The sequence below is a fragment of the Lepidothrix coronata genome, unplaced genomic scaffold (assembly GCF_001604755.1).
Source record: "Lepidothrix coronata isolate B3197 unplaced genomic scaffold, Lepidothrix_coronata-1.0 Scaffold29, whole genome shotgun sequence".
In the NCBI taxonomy this organism is placed as follows: Eukaryota; Metazoa; Chordata; class Aves; order Passeriformes; family Pipridae; genus Lepidothrix; species Lepidothrix coronata.
This window is the reverse complement of record NW_016690209.1, coordinates 818,520-838,222: the sequence shown is the minus strand read 5'-3', so window position 1 is coordinate 838,222 and position 19,703 is coordinate 818,520. Positions and strand designations below refer to the sequence as shown.

General features: G+C 41.2%; 1 protein-coding gene across 1 annotated transcript in view; it reads right to left on the bottom strand.

The window, feature by feature from the left end:
* The window catches only part of USP13 (ubiquitin specific peptidase 13 (isopeptidase T-3)), a 50,542-nt gene that overhangs the window by 21,430 nt on the left and 9,409 nt on the right, over window positions 1-19,703 (bottom strand). The window contains exons 2-7 of the mRNA XM_017810740.1: window positions 19,197-19,322; window positions 15,097-15,157; window positions 5,466-5,587; window positions 4,914-5,056; window positions 4,529-4,713; window positions 92-186 (exon numbers count right to left, since the gene is read on the bottom strand). Coding sequence (XP_017666229.1) covers window positions 92-186; window positions 4,529-4,713; window positions 4,914-5,056; window positions 5,466-5,587; window positions 15,097-15,157; window positions 19,197-19,322 — 732 coding nt within the window. The remainder of the gene's footprint in view (window positions 1-91; window positions 187-4,528; window positions 4,714-4,913; window positions 5,057-5,465; window positions 5,588-15,096; window positions 15,158-19,196; window positions 19,323-19,703) is intronic.

Below are 19,703 nucleotides of genomic sequence, written 5' to 3'. Positions count from 1 at the left end.
AGCTACAAGTGCCATTCTTCTCCTCTTTCTCTCCCACCCCCAACTGGACAAGCAAGTAAACAACAAACCAAATAAAAGATGGATTTCCTACCACTTGCATCTGCAGCATATCAATCCCAAAGTGTGCCAAATGTTTTGCTATGTGCGGATCTAAAACCGGCTCCTCTTCATCAAAGGAATAGACATCTACAAAAGTAGAGAGAAACCAAAGGTTCAAATGATATCCCTTTCTCTTTGTTTACCACAGGTCTGCCTATATAAGTTGCCTCGTTCATATTATCCAGGTTTGGTTATGGCCAGCAGAAAAGTGCACAACCACATAGCTCAGTATGTATCTTAAATGCTCTCAACACAATCACCTCAAATGCTTTCCTCAAAAGCAATTACATGCCTTCACAGTGTTAAAACTTAAAAATACTTGCAGTGATCATAGTATTTCCCCTCCCTCAAAAAAAGAAATTTGTAGGCAAAACAAGGAACAAGGCATGCAAAGTTCTCAGATATGAGGCCAGTCCACATTTTGAACATGACAATGAGAAATTCTGAATTTTTGTAGAGCTGCTTGATACAGGCAGACACACTAAAAATGTGAGTATATCAGGCCAACTGACTACGTCAATAGTATTTTAATTTCTAGTACAGTTTAAGAAATCCACTTTTGCTCTTTTCCCACAGAGATGTGGGGAAAACAGAGAAATTCTTTATTAGAAATAAAGAGGAGTTTTTTTGGAATGGACTCCACTGAATTGGACTTTGAAGATTAATCGAATCTCGCAGTTAAGGAAAAAGAATGATTTTATGAGTGAGGTGTCTTGTTTAATTGCATGGAAGATTTGGATTTCAGTTCTAGCTCTAAGATAGCTCCTTAAGGCCTTAAGTAAAAGCTCATAAACATTCTGGCAAGGCACAGTTCACACTCTCAAGGGAAGCAACACATCTAATGATGATATTTTCAATATGAAACCAAGTTTAATAAATTCAACAGAAGGACAAAAGAGTTGAGAAAGAAAAACCCTTTTTTTAGTGTTTACCAAATAAGTCTTATGATGATACTGAGACCAGAGCAGGTTTCACCTACTTGAGCAAATAATGATAAAGCTTCAGGCGTCATAAAGAAATTGGAGTGTAAAACGAACACTAGTAAGACTTGACCAGGCCTTCCATCTTTTCTCAGGTCTCTTCTTCTCTAGTAAATGACTACTTCATTGCTTTGGTCTCTCCTCATACCAAAATCCAGAATTCCTGTGCCAGTCTGCCTGCATTTCTCTGAGGCAAGCTTCCTTCATGCCTAGCAGAGTTTCTCAAAGTGACCTTGCTCCACAATGCCAGATCTAGGCTGACAGAGAAAACTTAGCCAGGGGAAAGATGAAGCAAACTCAGGAGATGATATCAGGAACGCAGATAAAGTCTGCTCACAGCACAAATATCAGTTCTGAAAGGCCCTTACCCTGGCCTCTCTGGCAGCTACAGACTCAGATCATCCCCTACATAAGGCTTTCACAAAAGGCAGTCTCACTGAAGTCTGCTAGTACCCAACCCACACTGAAATGATAGACTGAAGGTTAGCCAAGAACTCAAAGACATAATGTAACTTTTAAAATTGACCAGCCTTATGAAAAACATTAATACTCTCAAACTATTAATACTCTCAAACTATTAATACTCTCAAACTATTAATACTTGCAAACATTAATACTCTCTAGCCACCAGACACTCTAATAATGTTGGTCTCAATGACCTTCCTGGCTGTAGATGCCCATCTGCTGGAATTCCACTGTGTGGTAGCAAACGTGCCCAGAAAACATGACTGTTCATCCACACACAAGACATCACAACATTCCCATAGTATTCTGGTGAGGTCACAGCACAGTCAAAAGTTCAAACACCTAATGGAGTGAGATTACACAGCAACTGAACTTGGGTGACTGCTTTCTACATGGAAGCTTTGATATTGTTTTCTCTGTGCTCTGACAACTGCAGGGAGCAGTCCTCTGGGACTACTGACCCAAAGCAGCAGAAATGGAACACATGACTAATCTTTTGCTCAATCCCAGCTTGAGTCATATCCTTTAGTACTTTTGGCTGTGTAACTTAATTTCATGGGAGAAAGATATAATTCACTTTTCAAGAAATCAAGGAAAGAAGATTAGAGTCACCAAACAGAGGTCTGCAGTGCTGTCATACAGACTTTGGTAGATGAGGAATGTAGACAAGTCAGCAAATGTGACACATTAAAAAATGGTATCATTAGAGTGAGAAAGAGGAAAAAGGGAAAAAAACCCCATCAGGACAAATCTGAGACAGCTAACATAGAGTATTATTAAACAGAGAATAATCATTATGATTCCTATTATTGTAAGAAAAGAAAAATCATAATGCTACTGTACTTCCTTTTCTTTGACAGCTCAAGATTTACACCTGTTCTGGCTGTGAAGACAATCCTTCCTACTTAACCAATAACAGGCAATGTCAACACTGTCCCCAAAGAAACAAGTCGCTAGGGATCCCCCAAAAAGTATCTGACAATTGCTGAGATTAGCACCCACAAAGGAACTTATTCAAGTACCTGCCACATAGGGCCTCCCCCTGCCAATCCCCCATTCCGTGTCTTAATCTATTTCCAAACAAGTACCCTCACAGTGACCTGAAATGAAATCCAATGGCACTGCCAAGAGAGTCAGCAGGTAGCACAGTCTGCCCAGTGGTGCTCAACCTACTGAGGCAACCAACTTGTCTGACTCTCTGGTGCATCCTGTCCAAGGTACAAGAGCAGAAGAGAGAAGTTTGGTTCAGTTTCTGCCCTGATCCCAGGTGTGTTTGTTGACAGAATGTTACAAAACGGGGCTACTGCCTCAGAAATCTTTCATAATGTGCACAGCACAGACTTCTCAGGGCAAGACAAAGAGCTCTCCTTTGTGTACAGGCAGAGGCATCACCTCTTTCTCTTTCCTACCGGTGTGAAAAAGGAACAATTTATGTCAGGAGAGGGAATAATGGTTATTACTCCTCTACCATCACCTCTTCACCTCTAGCCCAGGGAAGCAGAAAACAGACAGACTCTGTGTCACAAATCAGCCACGGAGCCTCTTTCCTGAAACTCATCTGTCACCCAGCCCTACCAAGGGTTATGAGTACCACGGAAATACAGCTCACAGACAGAATATTTGCTGAAAAGGAAACAGGGAAGGCTGGGGGAGGGAAGTCTTTTCTGTATGGAAACCAAGTAAACATCACCCAGAAGAACAAAGGTCTGTGGAGAACAGCTGGTGCCCCTCATTCAGAGGGAAGGATGACAGCCTGTCCTTTGTTATCCCAAAGGCCACATAAGAGGAAGTAGCTGATCAGTGGGAGGCACAAGGACAGCAGCCATAAGGAAACAAGTATTGCTGCTAAAGATGAGAAAGAAAAGAGGAGAAAAAAAAAACTGAAAAAACCACTAAAGAATATCCTGTTTCTTTTGTAGATGCAGTTGAAACCTACAGCTGGGCAAATCCTAAACACCCTCAATAACTGAGATTTGGATACAAATCATCTAAGACCAGGCTCATGCAAGGAAATAATATTCCACCTGGGAGATAAAAGAATGAATTTTGCTTAATATTTCTCTGGCACAGCTGGTTCAATCTGACTACAGTCTCCTTTCCCTGGCACTGAATAAAACTCAGAAAAACTCTCAACTGATGCTTCTTAAAAAAAGGGGCTGCTCTAAAGAGCTATTTTTCATCCCTGTAGTCATGAGGACTAAAACCAAAATATAATCATGCTATGTGTTCTTCCATTTTTACTTCTCCATACAGCTGCAGCAAAAGATCTCTTTCCTTATGATTTTTTCAGCTTTTTTATTCACATTTTTATTCCAACTAATCCTCACATGCCATAATCCCCTCTGCAGCAACACTGCAGAACATCACACTTGGAGAATACGCAGACAAGGATACAACTATAGCTTTTTTTCCTCTCTCAAGATCATGAGGCATTTTACAATTGAGCATCTCAGCAGCCCCGTGAAGATGAGCATTCATTAGACTGTTTCAGCAACATTTTGTTCAATAAGGAAAAAGAGCAGTTTCCATGTATAATTAAAAAACCCCAAACATGCTGTTACAAGCAGACTTTTCTGAATTTAAAAACTCATTACTCTGTTTTTGTTTCTTTGTTACAGAAGTTTGAACCATTTGCCCTAGCAAATGTAGCAGAACTAAAAACTGTTTCTAATACTGTTTCTCCAGACTCTGTCGTTTCAAAATAATACCATTCTTCTATCATAAGTCTACTATTACACAAATTAAAAAAAAAATATTTTCACAAAATATAAAACAGGAAAAGAAGAGCAGATAAAACAGGTATGGGTTTTCTCTGAATGGAGTGTGTGATGTTCCCACCAACCCCAAGATCCACAGACTTACAGGATTTTCTTTCATATCACACTCTCAAACGTTTGCACTAGAAGCACAAACCCACTTGGTAACAGATATACACTGTTAGCCTCATGCACAACAGATACTTCATGTCAGAACATGCCACAGACCTGCTCCATCAGGAGTGATGGTTCCCAACTTCACTGCCAGGGGATAACCCGTCTCCTTGTAGTGCTCCATGGCGTGCCCGTTGCCCCCACTGCCATCGAAGAACCACTTCCCACACAGCACAGAACCATCTGTCAGGTTCAGCCACAGATTCTCCCGCAGGTCACACTTTGAGCATTTCCAACCACTGCAAGAGGAAACAGGAAGAAACAACAGAAATATGGAAGGCAGGAACCAGTCCCGTTTTTCCCATTATGGCAGGTCAAACCAACCCACACAGCCAGCTCGGAGTCATGCAAGGGAATTGTGGGCTGAGTTCCTGGCTTTGGTTCAGTTACCCTGGACTGGATTCGAGAGCCGACAAGGAACAAACCTTATCACCCTCACCTGGGGGGAATCCTAACACCATTGTCTAACTGTACAAGTGTTTTGGCGTGTTTAGATGCCTGTAGCTCTTCTTCCCAGGAGTCAGATTCCTGCTTCCTGTAGGGTGATTTTGCACTGAGGAGCGCATCACAAGCTATCGTCACCTGGAAGACAAATGTATGTCAATCAAAACCTAACACGGTTCAGTGACTGGACAGAACTTGGCATTCAGCCTATTGCTAACCACACACAGAACTGGTTATCAGTAAGACTATTTATACACTCAAATATGCATCTAATCTTTTAGAGCGCTGTTATTATTTTAGCAGGAGGGTAAGCACATGTACTATGTGAGCTTTCCCAGGACAAGCTGGCACCATAAGGGAAGAAATACAGGAGGTAAAGGAAATCCAAGAAATAAAGACAACTTATAAAAATGACTGACACTCTATCGTAGCTGGTTAAGAAAGATCTTTATGTCCAAACAAGCACCACACATAAGAAAACAAAGCACCATCTCGGTAAAAACAGAAACAGAGAAATTCCTATAGCCACTTTCACACACTCACTGACCAGTGCTGGTAACTCTTCTATATTGGGTAATGAGATTTCATAGTGATCAGGAAATATAACAAGTTTTGCTTCATCTTCATATTCAAAGTCCTCACTGTTGAGATCACTGTTTGTCTCTAGATCTGGAAAACAAGATGGGGAATGTTAGGAGACTGTCCTGCCATCAAGGTTCCGAAATTGTGGCGGGGTACCACTATAAGCACTGCTTGCCTGGCATCAGCCTGCATGTTGACACTGTCAGTAGTTTCTTCTGGCTAGAAATGTTTGTGAAATCCTGATCTGAACTGAAATCTGACCATCCTGCATGAGGACGTACTGAGGACCAAAACTTCCACTTAATGTCATCCCCAGTCACAGACACGGTTGATTTGTCTCCTCTCCAAGCACTGCCCTGTTGCAGACATCACATTCTGCAAAGCAGTTAACAGAATTCTGCTCATTTTGGACAAAAATCAGGGTGTGCCTTTTACCCGGGATCTTGAAATGCTATACAACATGAGACCAGGGCACACTACACATGCCCAAATTGCAGAGCATAAATAAAAAGAGCACCCCATATTTCCCAGATCACAGACCTGGTTGAAACGTGCTATGGCCTCCATCCATCTTGAACCTGTGTCCTTTCCTGCCATGAAGATGTCCCTGTCTGGAAGTATTCCTGCATCTTATCCATAGTCTCAAATAGCTACAGCAAGTACAGTTACACTAACATTATCCCTCTCAACTCCTTAAGCACTGTAACTATTAGTTTAAAAGCATGCATTAACTACTAAAGCTTTCTTTTGAAGATCAAGCCTTTCACAGTGTTTGTGTACATTCTTCCACTGCAAGAATTATTTTTTTGCTTAAATATGAACTTTGATCACACAACATCAGCTACAATGTTTGTCCAGAAATATGTGGACCCAGAGAAAAACCTGGAGGGAAACTAAATACATAGTTTTTGTATCTCTATCTTCATGAAAAAATATAATTATTTGTTAACATAATTATCTCATAGTGACAAGACTGAGTTAAAATCTTGCTCAGTTCTTTCCAGGACAAATGAAAAAGTTTAGACCAAACATGTACACATTGTGTCAGACATTTCACAAAATTCAGTTGCAAGAATATGCCAGGCAATGATGGGATCTTCTAGATCCTTCTCCCATCTGGAGATGCGGGATCTACTGTATTCTGATGTATCAGACAGTCACTGACAGAATAAAGCTCAACCAAAAATGAGACGCATTAGCAGTAGCCAAAGCTGGCTCTTATTTTCATTCCAAGTACATGCATATGCTTGATGAATTCCTCAATACTAAACGAGCATTGGCAGCGACCACTGCACCCCTGGGAATGCCTGAAATCTCAACTGTATGTTCGAGAGAAGTGAGAATGACAAAAGCCAGACACAGAAAATTAAGCTCTCTATTTACCCAGAGGGTAGTAACAGACTGAACAACTCTAATGATAAAATGAGTATCAAAAGATATTTTAACTTGACCTCTTGAGAGGAACATCGATTCTTGGCTCACCTGATGCACCAGCCAGTCCTGAGGGGTGACAACACCCCCTGTCAGTGACTTCCAGAAGAATGACCTCTCTCTCTCTCAGCAGCAACCAACAAAAGCCCCTTCTTGTCAGCTCAATACAGACACAAAAGCAAGAACTTTCTCTCATGCTGAAAGCATGACATTTATACAGAAAATATTAATTCTTTACTAATTCCCCAAATCACACTATTTTCATAATTAGTCCTTCTCTTACTGAAGCATAATAGAGATGACCAGAAATCTCACTTTACTCCAGGCTTCTTTCCCAGGTTGTATTAGAGCCCTGTGTCTGATAAATGAGCCAATCTCCACAGATGCAATCTGTAGCTGCTCTTTCACTCTATGAAGCAAAGAAAATTAGTATCTCCAAGCCCATGATACACATGGCAACACGTCACAGAGAATTTTCACATAATGCCCAGAAATTTGGTGGTGGCCAGCGTAGCAAAACTAAAAGTACTGACCATCTCCTAAACAGGACAGAGGATAAAAACTCAGTGTGTGTTCAGCCAGGTTTGCAGGCAGCAAATGCCTCTTCCAGGGCTGTGGTCACACAGTGTCTCAGCCACCAGAGGGAACCTGGCGCCAGCTCACTGCTGGGATCTGCGGACATGTGTAGGACCTGCCGGTATCTTCATTTCCTTGAGATACTGACACTGAGTTTATATTATTTACAATCTGCTGTATAGAAACAGTACCGGCACTGTTGCCTGTGTTCAAAATTCAGGCACGCACTGCAGCTCATCTCACGACACCCAGGGAGCAGAGACTTTACTGCTGCTGACCTGACCTGCATTTGAACCAGTGATCCAGGGATGAAAGACTGAGTATCCTATTAGCAATCATCTGCTGCCACCGAAGGACTTCACATGCTTGGGAGCATCAGCCTTTTGCGTGCAATGGGTAGGGAAGGAAAGTTCCTTTTTACCTTCTCAGGCTTCATACCATTCACATTAGCAGAAAAGCAGAAAACAGTGTCCCATCAGCATGGAACTCTGGATGTCTGACACTCCAGTTTGGCAGCATCACATGCCTTGTTTCAAAGAAGGAGACATACAGCTTCATAACAGTCCCAGGAAACACGATGAGGATTTAACTGGCTTTTGAAGGTGACCATGTAAAGCTGATACACTTCCACCCACACAGCTACTCCCTCTGACTAGGAATTAAAAGGGACTGCCAGTGCTTTCTGGTAATTTTCAATCTGAAGACAGTTTCTCAGGGTCCAGACCCCACTACATGAGAGTGGAAAGGACTTCTAAGGTCACTGACTGAAATCTCTTGATACAGCAGATGACCATATAAGCTAACCCCTTTGGCTGACTGTCAGAGAGACCCCTAAAGGATTTTAGCTGGAAACCCCCAAATCACTACTCATATTTTTAAATCTTGGCTTGTGTGTGCTGAGAGCCATAGTTGTTAAGTTCAGTAGAAATTTCTACCTGCATTAAATTTTCTGTGCCCGTGCAAGGGCCAATATGGCTGAGAAAGAATGAGGATAGATATAATAAAAACAGATGCCTGTTACTTTCAAAGGCAATGGAGCCCACACTAAATGAGGGCAGAGGTTTACTCTGAAGCCATTGGGCATCACGTGCAGTCTGCAGGCAGTTTCAAACTAGTGCAGAATTTGAGAGAGGAGTAAGAGTAACTTAATTATAGGAAAGAGGAGCAGCGTAAAATCTACTTGCAAATGGAGCATATTTGATTAAAAATTATTCTGAAGGCACTGAAAACCATGAAGTTTCAAGAACTATACTTCATCCAAAGCTGTTTCTTGGACAAAGATGTTCTTCTAAGATGCACTGTGAGAGCATCTCTGGGCAAAAAAAAAAGCTTTACTCAGTTTTAGGACTTAGCCACAAGAGAACCAACCAGTTTGGAATTATTCAAAGAGTGACAGCTTGATGGTCATTGTCCACATGCCATTATTTCCCTTCCAGTGGACTAACAGTCCCAGTTAAACATTGCAGCCACTAAAACAAAGTATCCATAGGTCATAAATGTTGTGCTGGGAGGCCAGGACAACAGGCAAAGCAAAGTAACAGACATGTTAAAACAGAGGCTCAACTGACGTTGTTATTTTGGGCAAGTGGTCAGTAGAGTAAATTTACTCCACCTCAGAGGCATCAGTTAGTGATGGTGAGAAAAGCATTGCAGCTGAGCTGACTGAAAACACCAGCTGGAAGACAGAGTACTGTAATGTAAACCAACCCAGCAGAGGGGAAGAAAAGGAGTGGATGTGCCCAGATCAGATTTAGACAAGTTACCAACTGACTGCACTAATAATAGTGGCATAAGGAGACTCCAGACAGGACCCCCAAACAGGATTTCCTGCGCAAATGGATGTGTCTGTGTGTGTGTGAAAGGGAATACAAACATGAAAATTGAGTGAGGATGTTGACTAGCAAGGCTACAACTAATTTTGAAACCCTAGAAAGACATCTTGGGAATCTGGGCTTGATCCTGTTCTCACTGAAAGCAATGAACAAATTTGCATGGACTTGGAAGTGGAGGCTTGAGTCTTCAATCCAAATAATTTCTTCCTGAAGCCTCTAAATAATAGTGAATTGCAGCAGCAGCACTTTGCAAAATATAAGCTTTTCAGTTCATTTATCTTCGGGCACATTCAAAACCCTGACCTCATCAGATGAACTATAAAAAAGAAAAAATTTAAAAAAAAAAATCACTTTACAGTCATAACATTTTCCTTTGCAGAAAAAAGAAAAGTAAAACTTCCTGCTAGGATCATTTGGATGATTCACTACTTATAAAATAGCATTCAAATTGCTCGCTACATCTCCAAAGCATTAGTAGGCTGTTCTGCTAGGTTAGACATCACCCCTTGTATTTCTGGCACAGTCACATGTTAAACAAGCAAAACTAAATCACCAAAATTCAAATTCTCAACTATTTTGATAGCAGCATTAGCCTGTGTTAATCTAGCTTAATTTTCACAGTTTTAACTAAATCAGCAAAGCATTAAGACTCAATTAGTGTAAGGTATCTGCTCACCATTCTATACTTAATTCAAGCTTAGTGGCAAAGCCAGAAAACAACAGGGTCACTCTTGGTCTAAATCATTCCACTACCACTGCTGGGGAGTATGCACAACTTTACTGGGCTAAACTGTCAAAATATTGTCAGGAAATGCTCAAATTCTCCTATATCACAGCTTTTCACTCATAGATATGCGCTTACTTACATAAATATAAATTTACACCACTCATGGTAAAAGTCCTCTTCAGAACCTCACCAAACAAAAACATCCTCACCGAAAACAGGGTTCTGCTCCTGGCCTGGGAGAACTAAGTGAGGCTGTGGTCAGATCCAGTACAGCCACTCTTAGGAATGGTCTTTACACTTAGAAACAGTACCCACGAGGCAGGTGCCATCCAGGAAAAGCTCAGCAAGTTTACAAGTTCTCCCAGGCTCTCCAAGTGGAAGTTTTGTCTTCCTTTCCAAGACCTTCTGAGACCAACTGTGTGTCACGGATACCACTCCTCACTGACACTCAGCCCCCACAGATCTGCTGACAGAGCTGTTCATCTGAGGACTTCAAAACACTTTTAATTGATGGTCTGTCTAAGCTAGCCCTGACTTTGCTCAAAACAGAGCTCCAACAACTTGCTGCACTGGCAGATAATGCTCTGGTAACTGATCTGGGAGAGGACATCTGTCTACAGACAAGTTTTATGACAGCCACTGTGCCAGCTCTGTTTAGCCCAGGGTCCAGGCTCGGCATGGACCAAAAGATGTCAGGAAATGAGTACCAGAACAAGGCAAAAATGTGGTGATTCCTCCCTCAATGCACACCTCCTAGCTTCCAGATATCTACCTGGGGTGGGTAGGGGGTGTGTGTGTGTGTTTTCTGGTTGATTTTGGGGAAAGAGAAGCAGGGGGAGATGCTGTGTGCAGATGCAGTTTCTCTATTCAAAAGAGAAGTTCACTTCCTATTTATAAAGCAAAATTGTAGAGAACAAAATATAAAATGTTGCTCTACTGATGTTCCACTTGACTCTTTCACAACCAAGCTGACATTTTAGAGAACCATTCACCCCATCTCTCTCTCAGAACCACCTCTCTGAACAGCGACAAGTAACTTCGACCTCATCCCTGTGCACATACAGCTAAAGAACTTCATTTTCTTTGCATTTTTCAACATATACTTTGTCTGTTGTTTCATTACTCAGCAACACACTAAAAGTCACTCTAGATTTAGTCTCTTAGATAATTTTAAATCAACCAGCAAACTCCATTTCCTTATCTTTTAATCCCTTTCCAGACCGTTTATGATCACATTAATTCTTTATAATTTGGATATTATGAAGGACTCTGCTGATAACTCCTGAGAGTAACAAGTCCAGGGGGACTCTGCTGGTAACTCTATGCTAAGAACTGTGCCTCCAATCCCTTCAGTACAAGAATCTTCCCTCTTATTTCATACCCCTTTTGACCAAGAGCTTGTATGGAAGATCGTAGTACATCCTGTTAATTGAGGTTTTCTCATTCACACATAAGTCAATGAATATGTATGGGGACTATTACACATAGTTCCAGAGTACTCTGGACTCTGAATAAAAACTTCACTTCAGAAAATCCACAATGGTTCTGTTCTGTTGTATTTATACCACTCTCTATGGGCTAATATGAAAATTAAATTTAGAGATTATACTTTTCCTGGTCCCATCATGTCTTCCTTTTCCCAAACTGGCATCATATTTACCATTTACCCTCTGGTTTAAACAGAAGGTTGCAGCTACTTCTAATCTGAGAGCCTTGTGAAGTCATGGGGAGCTACTACCTTGTCCCATAAATTAATTTATTTCCATTTTACAGACTAGATCTAAAACTTAGTTTTATATACCCACACATATTGACAAGCACAAAATACCTCCAAACTTGCTCGCCTAGACAACAATGCAGTGAGGATACTATTCCATGCATCTTGACAGTCTGCTTTAAATATCACCCCAAATTCCCTGAAAGGTTGCATGGCCTGAGCTGAAGTTATCATGTCCACACTGTCCAGCAACATCTAAACCAGCCAGGTTAAAGGCAGTCCATACATTTCAATAAACAATGCTGTTATGCTTCCTGCTTACATAGAACACTCACAACCAACACTCTCCAGCCTTCTCCAAAAAAAAACCAAACCAGAACGTGCCCCAAACCTAAGGCAGTGCATGTGCACAAACACTTTCCTATGAACCTTCTCATGTTTAGGGAAAGATAAATCTTCCAGTTGACTGACCCAACCAGTCTGTGTTTCTACTGCATTTACTAGATAGCAGCAGTGCTAGAAAGTAATCAGAACACCCAAAAGATGTTTTCTTAATACTAAGGAGATTGAAAAGGGTTTAGTATCTTTAATAGTTTTACATCAAAGAGGATTACAACAAGCAATGCAACAAATGCCCAAACTGGATTGACTTTGTACACAAAGCTTAAATCTCTGGGCCTTCAGGGAATTATTCAAAGACACCTAGAAACCTAGGAATGTTAGGAACACCTCGGAATGTTAGAGTGACCCCCGATCATTGTCTGTTTTTTGTCTGACAGGGTGAGCCCCAGATGGCAGGTTACACACCTGGGCTGGTAGCAGCCAGTTTGGTGTAACCCTCTGCCACAGGACAAGTTAACCATGAGCCAGCAACGTGCCCTTGTGTCCTCTAAGAAGGCAATGGGGAAGACCAGTCCTGGGGGACATTAAGAAGAGTGTGGCCAGCAGGTGCAGGGAGATCATCCTCCCCCTCTACTCTGCCCTGGTGAGGCAGCATCTGGAGTACTGTGTCCAGTTCTGGGCTTCCCAGTCCAAGAAAGACAAGGAACTACTGGAGAGGGTCCAGTGGAGGGTGATGATTAGGGGGGTGAAGCATCTCTTTTATGAGTAAAAGCTGAGAGGGCTGGACCTGTTCAGCCTGGAAAAGAGACTGAGAGGGGATCTTATTAACACATACAATTATCTTAATGTCAAGAGGATGGGGCCAGATTCTCTTCAGTGGTACCCAGTGACAGGACAAAGCACAACAGGCACAAACTGAAACACAGGAAGTTCCATCTGAATATGAGAAAAAACTTTACTTTGAGGGTGACAGAGCACTGGAACAGGCTTCCCAGAGAGGCTGTGGAGTGTCCTTCCCTGGAGATATTAAAAACACCCCTGGACTGGATCATGTGCAAGCTGCTCTAGCAGGGGATTGAACTAGATGATCTACAGAGGTCCCTTCCAACCCCAACCTTCCTGTGACAGGTGCCCAAGGACACAATGAGAAAGACAGAACTAAAACAACCTGTTCAGATGAGAAGTCCAGCAGCTCTGAACGAATAAATAGATGTTGGATTAAGAGATAAGATGCCAAATTTTGCTAACCACCTCTGCTGCTGTCACATGCAAAATCATCAAATCAGCTGATCTCTCTGTGTTGTTTCCTCAGCTATGAACAAGTAGAGCAGTAATTCTTTGTTCTTTACTTTAAGCATGGCCAGTAAAATCTGCTGAGCCAAAGAAGTGGATACAAAGTATTTGGATGCATGGAAGTACTATCTCCAGGATCAGAGCAGAGAGTTGATACCATTTTACTCCCAGTCATCAGGGACTGAAGTAGAACTGACTAAATGAGATAAATTTTCAAAAGCGCATTAGATTCCAGAAGTATTGGATTAAATGGTGATAGTTCCATGTGCTAAATCCACCCAGTGAAACCGCAATGCCTTTAGAAGTTCCCTGGGACTTGGAGCACCTGGAACTGCTGTACCAGATCTACTTAGTGGGAACAAAATGCTCATGAGCAAGGATGGAATTTGAGGACTTCAACATGGCACATCAGAGATTATGCCAGTACCCCATGTGCTGGCATAGCCCAGCAACAGGAGCCTCCTCCAAATATATGCAGAAGATCAGCAAGAATAGATGCTGACCATACTTTGACCATACTTCACGTTTACATTTATATTGCTAAGACTGTACAACCATTGCTGCATTGCAGCCAGCTTTGTTTCTGAACCAATTCTTTTATAAGCATTCAGTGACAATCATTATTTTCAATGTAGACTGGCAGTAAATGGCATTTAGAGCAGCATCTGTGATGTAACAGTCTTTTCCTACAAAAGAAGTTTAATTTCTTTATGACTCATCTTCAGACCTTTTTCTTCCTTAGTCCTTGTAAGACCTATTCCAGACATTAACAAAACCAATTTAATCGATCACAATCTGCAGAGGCCTCTTAGGGACACATTCCACAGATCAAAGCAATTCCAAAAGAAGGTCATGCTATTGTTTCCCTTTAGCCATAAGAGCTGGCAATTGTAAAGAAAACATTTAACCTCTGCATTACCTGAAGAAAAATTCACTTTTCACTATTAATACAGAGAGAATAAATAACACATGAATTGGAGAAATACCACAAATGGTAGGAGAAGAGAGAATATAGGCTTTGCATCATGTTCTCCTCATCCATATTTATGAGGCCCTCAGGTTTTCTGGGTAATCTGAATAAATGGATTTTGGATGACATGCACACGGTAAGAAAACTGCTTTCCATGAAGCAAGGGGATATAGATGTGGATGTAGCAGAATTAGAGATGCTTGTACAGTTCTATTCGTTACAGGAGAGACCATGACATCACTTAAGAACATTTACCTGTGTAACAATTTTAAAATGGCATCAAACCTTCCTATGACCAGCTGCTGAGCAGAACTGTGCCACACTGAGGCCCTGATATATCTAAACATTAAGTATAGATAAACATTTTAATAAAAGGGTGCTTTGTGGAAATCACAAAGAGAGAGAATGGACCGAATCAGTCAAAAAATGTTATCAGAGTCTAGGCTTTTTGAGAATAGCTGAGGGCCTATTTCAGGTTAAAGTGTTTCATGTATATATACACACATCTCTCAATATGCACCAAAATTGCTAAGAATTACTTATTTGTCTGGATAAACTTTAAAAACAGGTACCAGAAGTTAAAAACCAAACAATAGAAAAAGAAAACCCACAAGGAGCCCCAAAGGCAGACACAATGGTGGACAGAACCCAAGTACACAGAGAGACAGGGTCAGAAAAGGACTGTGTAGAAGCAGCTGCTCACAATACCTAAAAATAGCTTAGCATTCCTCCTTTTTGGTAAAGCTCCACCAGATGCTCCTGGTACCTTCTGGAAAGAGAGAAAGAAACAATTAAAAATCCATCAAGTAAGACAACAGTAAATCAGCCCACCCCACCACCATTTCTGACACACATCTGTCTGCTCACGGTCCTTCTATCAAATCACAGTCCTTGATGAGCAAGAATTTAAATTCTCTTCATTCACATCAGGGACTGGGACTCAGCTCATCATTGCCCACCACTCTCATGGACTGAGGAAGCTCCACCTGAATCCTTCACTCTTGTCTCTGGAGTAATTAAGCAGAGGGTGTCTCATGGTCAGACTGCTGTCCTGGCACCAACACAGTGACATCCAGCACCTCTCAAACCTCTCACCACTAGATCCCCAACAGTATTTCCTAATGATTGAAGCTGAATTACAGGGAGAAGAAAAGGCACACAACAGACTCAACCCTTCATAACCAATTCCAGTAGGACCACTTCGATGTAATGCATTAGTTCACTTAATTTTCTTCTTCCCAGAAAAAAAATGTTCTTTTCATCAGGATCTATGTCTGCTTCCATCAAAATGAATCCAAATTACCACCATGTTTTCTTTATGTATGGAGGAAACTTGAAAATACCCAAGCAATTGTTTATTGGGATTTTATTGTATTTCTTTAATTCAAGCTCCACAGCAGAGAACAGCAACTTCCAAGTGAGATTCAGTTTCAACCACTACTTTTGCAGTTCAGCATACTTCAAACTACTATGGAAAACAGTAGTAGCTGAGGAAATGTCAAAGTCAATGCACTTGCTTCTTACGCTGTTTATTAAATGGCACCATTAAATAAATCAAATTACATCAAATAAGCCTCTGTGGCTATGTGATGCCAACATGATGCATTATGTAGTGTGTAATGTTAGTGTAACTGGCAGGGTTGTCAGGCAACTTTTTTTTTTTTTTTAATAATAATACTGGGATACAACAGGTGGAGAGAAACCAGCCAAGAACCTGTCAGCCTAGGGAAGGTTCATGTTCACCTCTGCTCCTTCACAGGCAAAAGGGTCACATATTTTGGGTGGTTCCCTTCACCATGTAAATAAAGCTTTGGCCTGAGCAAATTGCTTGAATCATCAGTGAGGTCTTACACATCATAGGAAAATTTTCCATTCTTAGAAAGAGCAGATGCCAACAAACGCCCCTTGGCTGCATTTAAGAACAGAATCCATTATCCACATATAAAAGCCCTAGGGAAAAGGAGTCAGGGTTGCAACTGCAGCATTTAAAATAAAAATAAAAAAATTCTTCAATCAAGTGAAAATAACAAGCAGAACCTTTCTCTCCTTAATACTACTGGAATTTAACAAGTGGAAAGGAAGTAGCCAGGAATCCAAATCTCTTTTAAAAGAGTAGCAGCAAGAAACAACAATTACAAATATATTATGAATAAATTAAACATACCCCAAGGATTGTTGTTTGCAATACTAGGAAGCTCCAACTGAATTCTTATGTCACCAAGTAGAGTATTGTGAAAGTCATTAAGATTAGAGATTTCAAAGTGAAAGAATTCACATGGAGTGTTTATATTTAATTCAGGCCGGAAATTATTTCAGTTTGATTTTCCAAACTGCTGAACACATTGGAATTGCAGATGCCCAATACTCCTGAAAAACCCACAACCTGACAGTTTTACCTTGTTTCTCCACGTGTCAGAAATCACTGAAAACACTCCCCATTCACAAAACCACTTTGGTTTCTAACAGATGTAACACACCCAGCGAATGGGAGGGCACAGGAGGCATCAGCAGTGCCATTAAATTCCATTTTTGATGCTTCTTGGACAAGGCGGCAGCACAGCCTGTTCTGCATTCCCTTGAACTGCACCAATGTCACATTTCTTATAACACTGCCATCCCTGAATAACATCCAGGAAGCCATCACTGTAGGAACCTTCATGCTTCTCTCCTAGTGTTTTCAACAGGGCTGAGGTATCACTACAGCACCAAGTTAAAGCTGTGCCTGGAACTGAATAGTACCCAGTCAGCTGTATTCAAGCCATACACTACAGGAAAGTGGCTGACTGAGAAATTCTGAAAACCGAAATTCTGCAGGGAAAAAAAAAAAGAATTTTCTTTATTTAGCTAAGAATTTTACCAGAGGGTGCTCCACAACTTGCACCTTGTGCACATTTCTGATGATTCAGCAGCTGCCTCTGGTGCTGATCTGCCACTGGCAGATACCCCAGCTCTACTTAAGCCAACAGGCTGAAGATGTGACCCTTATTTTCTAATTGAACTGTGACAAGATTCCCAACTGATGAATCCAAACATCTTCGGAAGCAAACTGGGATTTCTGCAGCAATGCAGTGCATTCTACAAGGATGATGCCAAGGGAACCACAGGCAAGAATAGCAGCCTCACTGAAAGAATCTTAACATACCATATCCAATGCCTTTGGCTTTACTGTATCCCACACAATCAAAAGCTTGGCTTAAAAAACCCAAACCACAATACAGTATGTGCCAGACACTTCATAAAACCACTCCAGTGAAGGCCTGATGTTTCACATTGCTCAAAGGAAAGGACAGCACTTAAGAAGCAAACAGCCATGGTAAAAAAAAATCCACAGCTAATATATGAGGAATCCTGGCTATGAGCCCTATCAAATTATGCAATCTTCACCTGCACTGTATAGTCAAACCATGTTTCCTAGCACATGACCCAGAGCACCAGTGCATTGCCACCTTCAAACACAGAGCCAGCCCTCTGCCACATCATGATTCACAAGGAGAAAAACAGGAACCACTGAACTAGTTCAACAGAAGGTGTATGCAACACCAAACAAATGCTGGGATATTTTTCTCCATTTTGGAGTTCTTCAGCCTAATCTTTATCAGGAAAGGAATTTTTGAGGCCTCCTTTTAATCCCAGTTTGCCCTAACACACTGGAAGGAAGTTATATAGCAGGAAAGCTGGCAGGATTTCTGCCCACCTGTCTCTACATAGCATCTTTCAGAAGTGTTAAAGTCAGTCAGAACAACTGTTGCTAAAACTAGACTAGGCTCTCCAGAAACTCAGTTAACAGTGTGAAGTAAAATGTTGGTACTACCCTTAGAAAGAAAAGCAATTCTTAAGTATAACAAACATTATTAACAATCTCAACCTGGAAGACGTCCCTGTAATTCTGATAAAATATGAACAGTCATCTACTGGAAATAAGATAAATGGTCAGGGCACTTTAGGTAACTCAGGGCCTTCATCACCCAGGGGAAACATTGCTGTAGAATGAGAAACAAGTATTTAACCCACTCCAAGCAGCTATTTTAAGCCCTCTAACTTGCCAATACAGGCAGAGCTTATGGGAGAGTGACCATAAGCAAACCCAGTGCCTTCCATATAGGTCAGATCAGAAGTCATTAACAGCCCTTTAAAGATGTCAGACAAACCACACACAGACAAGCTATGAAGCAAAGGTTATAAGTTGCTGTTGATACGCAGTGATAGTATGGAAGAACAGTGAACACAAAGTTTGTATGTACCCATCCCTGTGTGGGGGGTAGACTAAAGGAGGGGCAGCGTGTGTCTCTAGAATCCAGCATTAATTTAAGCTAAACTTGAGATCCCAGACCAGGTCAGGATTTAGCTGTACAGGAGTTTTAAGATGAAAAGAAGTCCTGTCACCCTGAGATGAAACATCATACAAAAAGTAGATCTTTTAAGAAAGAAGCTTCCAGTCAGATCTGAACCAAACCCAGTAATTCTACACTTCAAAGGTAGGTTTCAGAAAAGTATTTAGCTACCTACAGTATGAATATAATATGCAGACAATATGCATGTGATATGCAGAAACAAGCAGTGAAAAAGATCAGTGGAAGTCAGGAACAAGCTGCCTTTAAGATCTGACACTTTAGGGCTTTTGATTCATGTCAGAACTGAAGTTATAGGATTGGCTGGGATCCAAGCACCTGAATTTGATATCCAGCCCCAAATCTGAACATGTTCATTTCTGCCATTCAGGATTTGGTCTGTGTCTGAAATGCATCATCCAAATGAGCACAAGAGACCAAGAACTGCTGGGTAGTTAGCTTGGAAGCCACAAGTCTCACCTCTATCACATGGCGTTTCAGATGCAAATACACACATTGTCCTGTTTTCCGGTAATGCCTCTCAATGTGTTCCCTTCCAAATCCCAGAAATGTGTTCATGCACACATAGAGACCTCCTTCTGAATCCTAAAAGGAATTACACAAACAGTTACAACATAGAAGGAACTGAACAGGACAGAAAGGACTCAGTATGCATTAAAAACCCCCAAAGAATTGCAGACCCTTTCTGTTATCACACAAGCACTTAAAATACGGCTTTTGTAGCACATCATGGTGTTTACATTATCAGTTCTCTAAGACACTTCCACATCATATCACATATCATATCACATCATTCCACAGCCTACAGAAACTCTTTGAAATGGGTTACAACTACAGATTAGTGATTGTCCGAATTGGAGGTCTAGAAGTTAGTCTTGAAAAATTCCACTTGAGTGTCAAATCCACAGAGATTTGTAGGCACAGAAATTTGTAAAGCATAGAAATCATGAAGCACAGACATTTTTT